General features: G+C 48.0%; 1 protein-coding gene across 1 annotated transcript in view; it reads right to left on the minus strand.

Annotated features, from left to right (window-relative positions):
- The window catches only part of LOC139584636 (otogelin-like protein), a 63,454-nt gene extending 50,724 nt beyond the window's left edge, over positions 1 to 12,730 (minus strand). Inside the window, exons 1-14 of the mRNA XM_071416715.1 lie at positions 12,498 to 12,730; positions 5,485 to 5,527; positions 5,217 to 5,262; positions 4,758 to 4,836; positions 4,526 to 4,618; positions 3,524 to 3,800; positions 2,992 to 3,197; positions 2,302 to 2,426; positions 2,000 to 2,106; positions 1,323 to 1,429; positions 1,107 to 1,232; positions 910 to 1,018; positions 717 to 763; positions 461 to 606 (exon numbers count right to left, since the gene is read on the minus strand). Of these exons, the coding sequence (XP_071272816.1) occupies positions 461 to 606; positions 717 to 763; positions 910 to 1,018; positions 1,107 to 1,232; positions 1,323 to 1,429; positions 2,000 to 2,106; positions 2,302 to 2,426; positions 2,992 to 3,197; positions 3,524 to 3,800; positions 4,526 to 4,618; positions 4,758 to 4,836; positions 5,217 to 5,262; positions 5,485 to 5,527; positions 12,498 to 12,582 (1,596 nt within the window). The 5' untranslated portion in view covers positions 12,583 to 12,730. The remainder of the gene's footprint in view (positions 1 to 460; positions 607 to 716; positions 764 to 909; positions 1,019 to 1,106; positions 1,233 to 1,322; positions 1,430 to 1,999; positions 2,107 to 2,301; positions 2,427 to 2,991; positions 3,198 to 3,523; positions 3,801 to 4,525; positions 4,619 to 4,757; positions 4,837 to 5,216; positions 5,263 to 5,484; positions 5,528 to 12,497) is intronic.
- Between the last annotated feature and the right edge of the window lie 350 nt (positions 12,731 to 13,080).

The following is a 13,080-nucleotide window of genomic DNA, read 5'->3' on the forward strand; positions in this document are numbered from 1 at the left end:
AGTGTGTGTGTGTGTTACCTTTGTGCAGGTGGTATACTGCAGTGTGTGTGTGTGTTACCTTTGTGCAGGTGGTATACTGCAGTGTGTGTGTTACCTTTGTGCAGGTGGTATACTGCAGTGTGCGTGTGTGTTACCTTTGTGCAGGTGGTATACTGCAGTGTGCGTGTGTGTTACCTTTGTGCAGGTGGTATACTGCAGTGTGTGTGTGTGTTACCTTTGTGCAGGTGGTATACTGCAGTGTGTGTGTGTGTTACCTTTGTGCAGGTGGTATACTGCAGTGTGTGTGTGTGTGTGTTACCTTTGTGCAGGTGGTATACTGCAGTGTGTGTGTGTGTGTGTTACCTTTGTGCAGGTGGTATACTGCAGTGTGTGTGTGTTACCTTTGTGCAGGTGGTATACTGCAGTGTGTGTGTGTGTTACCTTTGTGCAGGTGGTATACTGCAGTGTGTGTGTGTGTTACCTTTGTGCAGGTGGTATACTGCAGTGTAACAGTGAATCTGCTGCCGCTGCGGCTCTTGGCCAAGACGTACTGACACTCCCCTGGCTGCAGGAACATCCTCCCATCGAACGATGTCACAAACACGTCACCTACTACTGAACACTCCGCTGCAAGAGAGAGGGAGGGAGAGAGAGAGAGAGAGAGAGAGAGAGGGTGTGACATTGTATCGTCCCACTAATGAGCTGTGATAATATACTGTATGACATGGTCAGCTCACCTGTACAGTTGTTGTCCGTGCAGTTCCACACTCCACCCATACACACACTGTAAACACACCACAGGTTAGTGACACACACCCACACACACACACTCACTCACTCACTCACTCACTCACTCACTCACTCACTCACTCACTCACTCACTCACTCACTCACTCACTCACTCACTCACTCACTCACTCACTCACTTACCAGACACTGCAGCCCTGCTCCAGAGTGTGTCCCTGTGTGTATGAGGTGCCGTGGTAGACACAAGGACACTGAGACACAGCGATACAAGTCCCATTCTGCAGAATCAACCCTGAGACAGACGGACACACAGAGGGTGAGAGGGAGTGTGTGTGCGTTTGTGTCTGTGTGTCTGTGTGTGTATGAGTGTATGAGTGTACCATCAGGGCAGTAGCATCCATCCAGACAGTGCAGGTTAGTTCCTAGACACTCCTTATCAAAGGTACAGGTGGGAGGGCAGCAGCTGATACAGTCTCTATGGACAAAACTCTCCTCACAGCCATCATCTATGGAACAGTCAAATTAAAGACTGACTGTAGTAATAAGTTAGCTCTAGGTTAGTTGAAGGTTTGGGTTGTTAGTGTAACATTACTGACTGCAGGATGGGAAGCTGTCTCTCCACTCTCGTACAGGGTATCCTACATGGCTGCAGGCTCGTGTGTACTCCACCAGCGCACGGCAAAACGTCTCCTCCTCATCTGACCTAATTACAGCAGACAACAGTCAGACTGCACTCAGATAACCCACAGACAACTGTCAGACAACACTCAGATAACCCACAGACAACAGTCACTCAACTCAGATAACCCCCAGACAACTGTCAGACAACACTCAGATAACCCCCAGACAACAGTCAGACAACACTCAGATAACCCCCAGACAACAGTCAGACAACACTCAGATAACCCCCAGACAACAGTCAGACAACACTCATATAACCCCCAGACAACAGTCAGACACATCTCAGATAACAGTCGGACTACACTCAGATAACCCCCAGACAACAGTCAGACCACACTCAGATAACCCCCAGACAACAGTCGGACTACACTCAGATAACCCCCAGACAACTGTCAGACAACACTCAGATAACCCCCAGACAACTGTCAGACAACACTCAGATAACCCCCAGACAACAGTCAGACAACACTCAGATAACCCACAGACAACAGTCAGACAACAGTCAGAGAACAGCCAGACAACACTCTGACGACATTGAGGAATCAAATACCATCTGACTTATAGGACACATGAATACTCTGGAGTGACTTACACACAGAGGTCGGAGACACAGCTGGCCAAGTAGGGGTTTGGGTCGATGTTCTCATGACAGGACAGGAAGGGGAAGAACAGGAGAGCACTGCACTTCTCTATGGCATCCTACACACACACACACACACACACACACACACACACACACATTTTTACATCAACATATTACAATAAAACACAGAAATAAGCACACATAACAAAGGTACATGGACAAGCCAGGTTCAAGCAAAAGGGTTCCAGACAGACAGACAGACAGACAGACAGACAGACAGACAGACAGACAGACAGACAGACAGGTCTTACGTCCATGTCAGACTCAGAGTGGCAGGGTCCAGTGAAGTCTATGTCCACTAGAGGGCAGCCTCTCTCATGGGGCAGATCGACTGACCAGCTGTTAGCAAACATTGCTGGCTCCTCTGTCTGCACGCCTACACACAGGCACACACACACACGAAACACGTACACACGGTTAAGGTTCCTCCCTCTACATGCCTGACTATAATCCAATATAATAGAACAACTGTATATTAGAAGAACTACTCTCTCCTCTGGTTTCCTCTGTTCCATCTTTTCTCATTTACCTTCAGGTCATTTAGCAGACACTCTTATCCAGAATGATTTACAGGAGCAATTAGGGTTAAGTGCCTTGCTCAAGGGCACATCTACAGATTTTGTACCTAGTCAGTAGTGGGATTCGAACCAGTGACCTTTCGGTTACTGGCCGAACGCTCTTAACCACTAAGCAACCTGCTGCCCATTTCTCCTCTCTGCTCTCCTCTCCTCTCAGGTTACAGGACTAGGGCCTCCCCCTCAGTAATAATAACTATAATGGTTCCCTGTGGTGCTGAGAGGAGAAAGGTTGTGATGGAGGGATGATTGGGTGCTGAGAGAGAGGATAAGAGATGGATGGAGGAGGGAGGATGAGAGACTGGTCGGACCCGTCTGTCCAGTCTTACAGTGGGCTTTGATGAGGTGTGCGAGTGTGTGTCTCACCGCGGGCTGTGGTGAGGTCATCGTTGGGCAGGTTGTTGTAGTTCCCACAAAGGCCACAGGGGGTGCCGTGGTGCTGTTCAGACATCTTCAGATATACTCCGCTCCCCCCGTCCCACGCCAGAGAGAAGCCAAACACGCTCTTCACCAGCAGGTAGTCAGCCAGACGCTCTATAAACACACCTCCTATTGTCTGGGGTAGGCTCAGCCTACACACACACACGGATTATTATAATTTTTTTTACGATGCTTTATTGTCACATACACCAGATACGTGCAGTGAAACATATTGTTTTACAGGGTCAGCCATAGTAGTACGGCGCCCCTGGACAAAATGAGGGTTAAGTGCCTGGCTCATGGGCACATGGACAGATTTTTCACCTCGTCAGCTTGGGTATTCAAACCAGCGACCTTTCGGTTAATGGACCAACGCTCTAACTGCTAGGCTACCTGCCGCCCTACACACACACACATTACGAAGCACAAACACACACGCACGCACGCACACACACACATTTGTCCATATCCTACTAACCTGCGACCCCCCTGGTGGACTTGGTATCCAGAGATGTGGATCTCCTCCTCGTTGGGGAAGAAGAGACTGAGAGCCCTGGGACAGGAGTACACACTGCCTTCACACACACGGCTGTTATGGACCCACACAGTGTACTGTGGTGTGGCTGAGCGGCAGTCCTGGGCCAGTATGTAGGAGCAGGTTCCAGGGTAGTAGAAGTAGCTGCCATCGAACGTCTCATAGTGGTACTGACCCCAAGACCTGCATATCCCATCTCTGTCCTGGCCCTGGTTAGGAACTACGCACACGCACACGCGCACACGCACACACACACACACACGCACATGCACACGCACAGAGTTGTGTATGCTTATCTCAACTATGAATCAGCTTGAAGGTGCACTGGTATGTCTTTGTGTGTAGGAGGCTATGGAGAGGTTGGTTGCACACAGTGCCAGCTCACTAAAAGCTGCTCAGTTCCAGGAAACCCCTGTCTCTGCACTATTCCCAGACCTGCCAACTAGACCCACTGTGTAACAGTGGTGGTGCTGTGGTGGTACTTTAACCAGGTAGGTATTTGGTTAACAGAAACAGTGTGTAACAGAGTTGGTCCCTGTCTGCCTCACCCGGGACAAGAACCCAACAGCAACACTTCATATTACCGTTGCGCCACCAAACCCACCAAAACCAACCATAGTTGGGCAAGGGAAGCACTAATTAAATTCTCAGGCAAGCTCATAGTATAGAGGCTGTACTAGATCCAGTTCTGATGTAGTCTACAGAAACTCAACCCTAATCTTCCAGACTTAATCACACACTATATGGACTAGGGGGGGTTGTGTGTATGTGTGTGTGTGTGGTTATTAATTTAATGCAGCTTATTAATGATTGTTGATTGACGTGTCGGTCTAACCCTCATGTAGACACATACACACACACACACACACACACACACACACGCACACACACACACACACACACACACAAATGAGACATGCATTGTGGAGTGTGTGTGCTACTCACTGATCTGGCAGCGGTCTCCGAGGGCCTGGAACTGTGCACAGTCACACACCCCCCCCTCCTGACACCAGCCCCCATTCAGACAGCCGCAGTACTCTGGTAAAACACACACAGTCTTTCCTCAATCTTCTCTGGAAAGACTTTTGAAAACAAATGATTCTTTACAAGATAGACTGCTTTTTAGGCTTTTCTGTAGCCGCGTTGACCCAACCTCACCCTGTGTGTGTGTGTCTACCTGAGGAGGCATCGCGGGCCGTGTAATTATGTAGAACACTGCGAGGTAGAGTTGCTTCAGAGAGAAGAGGACTGAATGTCTGGAGAGGAGAGAGCACTGATGAGCACACACACATACATACCTACCAGTCCCAGTTTGTGAATCTGTCACACTGTGTGTATAGTGTGTGTGGTATGTGTGTATCCAATGATGTAGTGGTAAAGAAATAGGTAGTCGGTCGCGGTGGAAAAAGTAACAATCTGTACTTTCAATGCTATTTTTCTGTAAAATGTGGGTAACAACCGTGCAGAAAAACCGTGGCCTTAACTCTCCACTACACCGCTGTGTATCTCTAGCCCTGTTTGTGTGTTTGTGTAGTTGCCCCAGTGTGTGTGTGTGTGTCCTACAAAGGCATCTTTGTGCTGGTCAGTGTGTTGAGTGAGTCCTGACCTCTGGTTCTCTTAGGTGTAGTGTACCTACCTCCTCCCCTAGGAGATCCCGTTTCCTCCGCAGTGCATTAGCCCTCCTGCACACGCACACGCGCACACGCACACGCAAGCACACGCACACACCGCACACACGGAGAGAAACGTACATTATGAAGAGAAACATGCAAACTGAAGTTAAAAGCACTTAAGACCACTTCAATACAGCCAAACACAAACACACACCAGCTTGGTCATGACATTGAATGAATAAGTCCCCGGAGGGGATGAGTTTCTCTTTTCCTTTCATCCACTCATCTCACCTCTGTAGTCTTCCGTCTGTCTCTGTCAATTGGCTCTGAGCTTCTAAACACAAGAAAATGCCATCAATAAAACATCACACACACACTATCACAATGTACAGGCTCACATATCACTATCACAATGTACTGGCTCACATATCACTATCGCAATGTACAGGCTCACATATCACTATCGCAATGTACAGGCTCACATATCACTATCGCAATGTACAGGCTCACATATCACTATCGCAATGTACAGGCTCACATATCACTATCGCAATGTACAGGCTCACATATCACTATCGCAATGTACAGGCTCACATATCACTATCGCAATGTACAGGCTCACATATCACTATCGCAATGTACAGGCTCACATATCACTATCGCAATGTACAGGCTCACATATCACTATCACAATGTACAGGCTCACATATCACCTTCACAATGTATAGGCTCACATATCACCATCGCAATGTATAGGCTCACATATCACCATCGCAATGTACAGGCTCACATATCACTATCGCAATGTACAGGCTCACATATCACTTTCACAATGTACAGGCTCACATATCACCTTCACAATGTATAGGCTCACATATCACCATCGCAATGTATAGGCTCACATATCACTATCACAATGTACAGGCTCACATATCACTATCGCAATGTACAGGCTCACATATCACTATCGCAATGTATAGGCTCACATATCACTATCGCAATGTACAGGCTCACATATCACTTTCACAACGTACAGGCTCACATATCACTATCACAATGTACAGGCTCACATATCACTACCACAATGTACAGGCTCACATATCACTATCACAATGTACAGCCTCTGTCACGTTCTGACCTTAGTTCCTTTTTTATGTCTTTATTTTAGTTGGTCAGGGCGTGAGTTGGGGTGGGCATTCTATGTTGTTTTTCTATGTTTTGTTCTGTTGTTATATTTCTATGTGTTTGGCCTAGTATGGTTCTCAATCAGAGGCAGGTGTCAGTCGTTGTCTCTGATTGGGAGCCATTTTTAGGTAGCCTGTTTTCTATTGTGTTTTGTGGGTGATTGTTTCCTGTGTTAGTGTTTGCACCATATGGGACTGTTTCGGTTGTTTGTTTGTACTTTTGTTATTTTTGTTCAGTGTTCTGTTGATTTATTAAATATCTCATTATGGACACTTACCACGCTGCACATTGGTCCGATCCTTGCTACTCCTCCTCAGACGAAGAGGAAATTCGTTACAGAATCACCCACAAAAAAAGGACCAAGCAGCGTGGTAACCAGGAGCAGAGGGTTCTGGACTCCTAGACTTGGGAGGAAATTTTGGACGGCAAAGGACCCTGGGCACAGCCGGGGGAGTATCGCCGTCCGAAAGAGGCGCTGGAGGCAGCTAGAGCGGAGCGGCGCCACTACGAGGAATTGGCGCAAGGTAACGGGCACGAGAGGCAGCCCCAGAACTTTTTTTTTGGGGGGGGGGGGGGGGCACACGGGTAGATTGGCGGACTCAAGTAGGAGACCTGAGCCAACTCCCCGTGCTTACCGTGGCGAGAGAGTGACTGGGCAGGCACCGTGTTATGCGAGAAGCGCAAGGTGTCCCCAGTGCGCACGCATAGCCCGGTGCGCTACATTACAGCTCCTCGAATCGGCCGGGCTAGAGTGGGCATCGAGCCAGGAGGGATGATGCCGGCTCAGCGCGTCTCCTCGGCCCGGGGTATACTGCACCAGCCCTATGCACGGTGTCTCCAGTTCGCCAGCACAGCCCAGTGAGGCCTGTTCCAACTCCCCACACTTGCCGGAATACAGGGGGGATCCAGCCAGGACGAGTGGTGCTAGCTCTGCGCTCGAGACCGCCAGTGCGCCTCCATGGTCCAGTGAATCCGGTGCCTTGGCCAAGGACAAGGCCTCCTGCATGTCTCCCCAGCCTGGTGAGTTCTGTGTCTGTGCTAAGCACTAACCCTCCTGCATGTCTCCCCAGCCTGGTGAGTCCTGTGCCTTCTCCCAGAGCCAGGCCTCCTGTGTGTCTCTCCACTCCAGTGATGATCCATGGCACGAAGCCTCCAGTGATGATCCATGGCACGAAGCCTCCAGTGATGATCCATGGCACGAAGCCTCCAGTGGTGATCCATGGCAAGAAGCCTCCAGTGATGATCCATGGCAAGAAGCCTCCAGTGATGATCCATGGCACGAAGCCTCCAGTGATGATCCATGGCACGAAGCCTCCAGTGGTGATCCATGGCAAGAAGCCTCCAGTGATGATCCATGGCAAGAAGCCTCCAGTGATAATCCATGGCACGAAGCCTCCTGTGAGGATCCATGGCACGAAGCCTCCTGTGAGGATCCATGGCACGAAGCCTCCGGTGAGGATCCATGGCATGAGGCCTCCAACGAAGGACGTCAGTCCGGAGCCTCCAGCGACGCCCTCTAGTCCGGAGTCTCCAGCGTCGCCCTCTAGTCCGGAGCATCCAGAGTCTCCCTCCTGTCCGGAGCATCCAGAGTCTCCCTCCTGTCCGGAGCATCCAGAGTCTCCCTCCTGTCCGGAGCAGCCAGAGTCTCCCTCCTGTCCGGAGCAGCCAGAGTCTCCCTCCTGTCCGGAGCAGCCAGAGTCTCCCTCCTGTCCGGAGCAGCCAGAGTCTCCCTCCTGTCCGGAGCAGCCAGAGTCTCCCTCCTGTCCGGAGCAGCCAGAGTCTCCCTCCTGTCCGGAGCAGCCAGAGCCGTCCGTCAGTCAGGAGCTGCCTGAGCCGCCCGTCAGTCAGGAGCCGCCCGTCACTCCGGTGCGGCCGGAGCCGCCCGTCACTCCGGTGCGGCCGGAGCCGCCTTTCACTCCGGTGCAGCCGGAGTCTGCCGCCTGTCCGGCGCTGCCGGAGTCTCCCGTCTATTCGGGGCCCGCTGAAAGGGTCCCCAGTCCGAGGTCGGCGGCGAGGGTCGCCGCTCCAAAGGCGCCACATAAGTGGGCCAAGACTATGGTGGAGTGGGGTCCACGTCCCGCACCAGAGCCGCCACCGCTGTGAAATGCCCACCCAGACCCTCCCCTATAGGTTCAGGTTTTGCGGCCGGAGTCCGCACCTTTGGGGGGGGGGTACTGTCACGTTTTGACCTTAGTTCCTTTTTTATGTCTTTATTTTAGTTGGTCAGGGCGTGAGTTGGGGTGGGCATTCTATGTTCTTTTTCTATGTTTTGTTCTGTTGTTATATTTCTATGTGTTTGGCCTAGTATGGTTCTCAATCAGAGGCAGGTGTCAGTCGTTGTCTCTGATTGGGAGCCATATTTAGGTAGCCTGTTTTCTATTGTGTTTTGTGGGTGATTGTTTCCTGTGTTAGTGTTTGCACCATACGGGACTGTTTCGGTTGTTTGTTTGTACTTTTGTTATTTTTGTTCAGTGTTCTGTTGATTTATTAAATATCTCATTATGGACACTTACCACGCTGCACATTGGTCCGATCCTTGCTACTCCTCCTCAGACGAAGAGGAAATTCGTTACAGGCTCACATATCACTATCACAATGTACAGGCTCACATATCACTATCACACTATCACAATGTACAGGCTCACATATCACTATCACAATGTACAGGCTCACATATCACAATGTACAGGCTCACATATCACTATCGCAATGTATAGGCTCACATATCAATATCACAATGTACAGGCTCACATATCAATATCACAATGTACAGGCTCACATATCACTATCACAATGTATAGGCTCACATATCACTATCACAATGTATAGGCTCACATATCACTATCACAATGTTTATTTATTTATTTTATTTCACCTTTATTTAACCAGGTAGGCAAATTGAGAAGACGTTCTCATTTACAATTGCGACCTGGCCAAGATAAAGCAAAGCAGTTCGACACATACAACAACACATAGTTACACATGGAGTAAAACAAACATACAGTCAATAATACAGTGAAAAATAAGTCTATATACAATATGAGCAAGTGAGGTGAGATAAGGGAGGTGAAGGCAAACAAAATATATAAATAAATAAAAATATAAAAAGGCCATGGTGGCGAAGTAAATACAATATAGCAAGTAAAAAAAAAAAGTAGAGTAGAGATAGTAGAGATAGAAAAAGTAGAGATCGAAATAATGGGGTGCAAAGGAGCAAAATAAATAAATAAATACAGTAGGTAAAGAGGTAGTTGTTTGGGCTAAATTATAGATGGGCTATGTACAGGTGCAGTAATCTATGAGCTGCTCTGACAGCTGGTGCTTAAAGCTAGTGAGGGAGATAAGTGTTTCCAGTTTCAGAGATTTTTGTAGTTCGTTCCAGTCATTGGCAGCAGAGAACTGGAAGGAGAGGCGGCCAAAGGAAGAATTGGTTTTGGGGGGTGACCAGAGAGATATACCTGCTGGAGCGCGTGCTACAGGTAGGTGCTGCTATGGTGACCAGCGAGCTGAGATAAGGGGGGACTTTACTTAGCAGGGTCTTGTAGATGACCTGGAGCCAGTGGGTTTGGCGACGAGTATGAAGCGAGGGCCAGCCAACGAGAGTGTACAGGTAGCAGTGGTGGGTAGTATATGGGGCTTTGGTGACAAAACGGATGGCACTGTGATAGACTGCATCCAATTTATTGAGTAGGGTTTTGGAGGCTATTTTGTAAATGACATCACCGAAGTCGAGGATTGGTAGGATGGTCAGTTTTACAAGGGTATGTTTGGCAGCATGAGTGAAGGATGCTTTGTTGCGGAATAGGAAGCCAATTCTAGATTTAACTTTGGATTGGAGATGTTTGATGTGAGTCTGGAAGGAGAGTTTACAGTCTAACCAGACACCTAGGTATTTGTAGTTGTCCACATATTCTAAGTCAGAGCCGTCCAGAGTAGTGATGTTGGACAGGCGGGCAGGTGCAGGCAGCGATCGGTTGAAGAGCATGCATTTAGTTTTACTTGTATTTAAGAGCAAATGGAGGCCACGGAAGGAGAGTTGTATGGCATTGAAGCTCGCCTGGAGGGTTGTTAACACAGTGTCAAAAGAAGGGCCAGGAGTATACAGAATAGTGTCGTCTGCGTAGAGATGGATCAGAGAATCACCAGCAGCAAGAGCGACATCATTGATGTATACAGAGAAGAGAGTCGGTCCAAGAATTGAACCCTGTGGCACCCCCATAGAGACTGCCAGAGGCCCGGAGAACAGACCCTCCGATTTGACACACTGAACTCGATCAGAGAAGTAGTTGGTGAACCAGGCGAGGCAATCATTAGAGAAACCAAGGCTGTCGAGTCTGCTGATGAGGATGTGGTGATTGACAGAGTCAAAAGCCTTGGCCAGGTCAATGAATACGGCTGCACAGTATTGTTTCCTATCGATGGCGGTTAAGATATCGTTTATGACCTTGAGCGTGGCTGAGGTGCACCCATGACCAGCTCTGAAACCAGATTGCATAGCGGAGAAGGTATGGTGGGATTCGAAATGGTCGGTAATCAGTTTGTTGACTTGGCTTTCGAAGACCTTAGAAAGGCAGGGTAGGATAGATATAGGTCTGTAGCTGTTAGGGTCAAGAGTGTCCCCCCCTTTGAAGAGGGGGATAACCGCAGCTGCTTTCCAATCTTTGGGAATCTCAGACGACACGAAAGAGAGGTTGAAAAGGCTAGTAATAGGGGTGGCAACAATTTCAGCAGATAGTTTTAGAAAGAAAGGGTCCAGATTATCTAGCCCGGCTGATTTGTAAGGGTCCAGATTTTGCAGCTCTTTCAGAACATCAGCTGACTGTATTTGGGAGAAAGAAAAATGGGGAAGGCTTGGGCGAGTAGCAGAGGGGAGGGCAGTGCTGTTGACCGGGGTAGGGGTAGCCAGGTGGTAAGCATGGCCAGCCGTAGAAAAATGCTTATTGAAATTCTCAATTATAGTGGATTTGTCGGTGGTGACAGTGTTTCCTATCTTCAGTGCAGTTGGAAGCTGGGAGGAGGTGTTCTTATTCTCCATGGACTTTACAGTGTCCCAGAACTTTTTTGAATTTGTGTTGCAGGAATCAAATTTCTGCTTGAAAAAGCTAGCCTTGGCTTTTCTAACTGCCTGTGTATATTGGTTTCTACCTTCCCTGAAAAGTTGCATATCACGGGGGCTGTTCGATGCAACTGCAGAACGCCATAGGATGTTTTTCTGTTGGTTAAGGGCAGTCAGGTCAGGAGAGAACCAAGGGCTATATCTGTTCCTGGTTCTAAATTTCTTGAATGGGGCATGCTTATTCAAGATGGTGAGGAAGGCATTTAAAAAAAATATCCAGGCATCCTCTACTGACGGGATGAGATCAATATCCTTCCAGGATACCTCGGCCAGGTCGATTAGAAAGGCCTGCTCGCTGAAGTGTTTCAGGGAGCGTTTGACAGTGATGAGTGGAGGTCGTTTGACCGCTGACCCATTACGGATGCAGGCAATGAGGCAGTGATCGCTGAGATCTTGGTTGAAAACAGCAGAGGTGTATTTGGAGGGCAAGTTGGTTAGGATGATATCTATGAGGGTACCCGTGTTTACGGAATTGGGGTGGTACCTGGTAGGTTCATTGATAATTTGTGTGAGATTGAGGGCATCAAGCTTAGATTCTAGGATGGCTGGGGTGTTAAGCATGTTCCAATTATGTACAGGCTCACATATCACTATCACAATGTACAGGCTCACATATCACTATCACAACACATATCAAATGCAGAACCAGTCCTGCATATCAGTAGAATCAGTATTGCACATATTTAAACAGCACAAATAAGAAGTATTTACACAACTACATTGTCAGTTGATAATGCGAGTAATGTCACTAAAGAGGGACAAAAAAATAGATGTCATACAGCAACAGTAAAATTATCCGCTATTTTATCATGTTCAAACGTCAATAAACTTTTTTAATCGAGATCACGGATATAGCGCAGATCCTAAATTGCTGGTCTCTGAAATTAAGTTACGTAGGCTATGACACATTTAAAATGTCAAAAGCGCCGAAACACTGGATAAATGAATCAGCTGTAAAAGTTATGAATTAGGGATTATGCGCACGTGTCGTTGGGAGACTCACCTTGTGCTGTCAGCAGCTGGAGGACTGAATACCACGAAAGAAGAAACAGTTTGACTCTCCGCGGACGGTTCATCTCAGAGTTCATCCACCGGGAGGTTAACGGAACATTTCACTGGACAGACTGGGGAGTAGTGATCTCTTTTCGTTACCGAGCTTCCCGCGGTTAACATCCACGCACACAGAGGAAGTTGAGCGAGCCCCTCAGATGGAAGAGTGCTCTTGCGCGCAGGTGTTGGGTGTGTGTGTGTGTGTGTGTGTGCATAGTTTTTGTACCAAACAGGTGACATCAAACCAACTGAAAAGACGGAAATACCGCAACTCTCGATGCGCAGGAAAATAGTGGCCTAACTGAAGTAGATAGATTATCTGAGATTAGGACATTACAAATGCAATAACTGAATAATGTAGGCCTACTTTGGATTTTATATCTAGTCCTACTTTAAGGTTCAATCTGTATGATTTTCAGTAATTCAACTTTAATTAAATTATAAATGAGATCGTGTGTGTCTGTGCGTTATATATATACGAAAATTGAATTTACCATTCTGAGCTTATGTTAAATAAAAATACTTAAAGTATACAC

This window comes from Salvelinus alpinus, chromosome 9 (genome assembly GCF_045679555.1).
Source record: "Salvelinus alpinus chromosome 9, SLU_Salpinus.1, whole genome shotgun sequence".
NCBI lineage: Eukaryota > Metazoa > Chordata > Actinopteri > Salmoniformes > Salmonidae > Salvelinus > Salvelinus alpinus.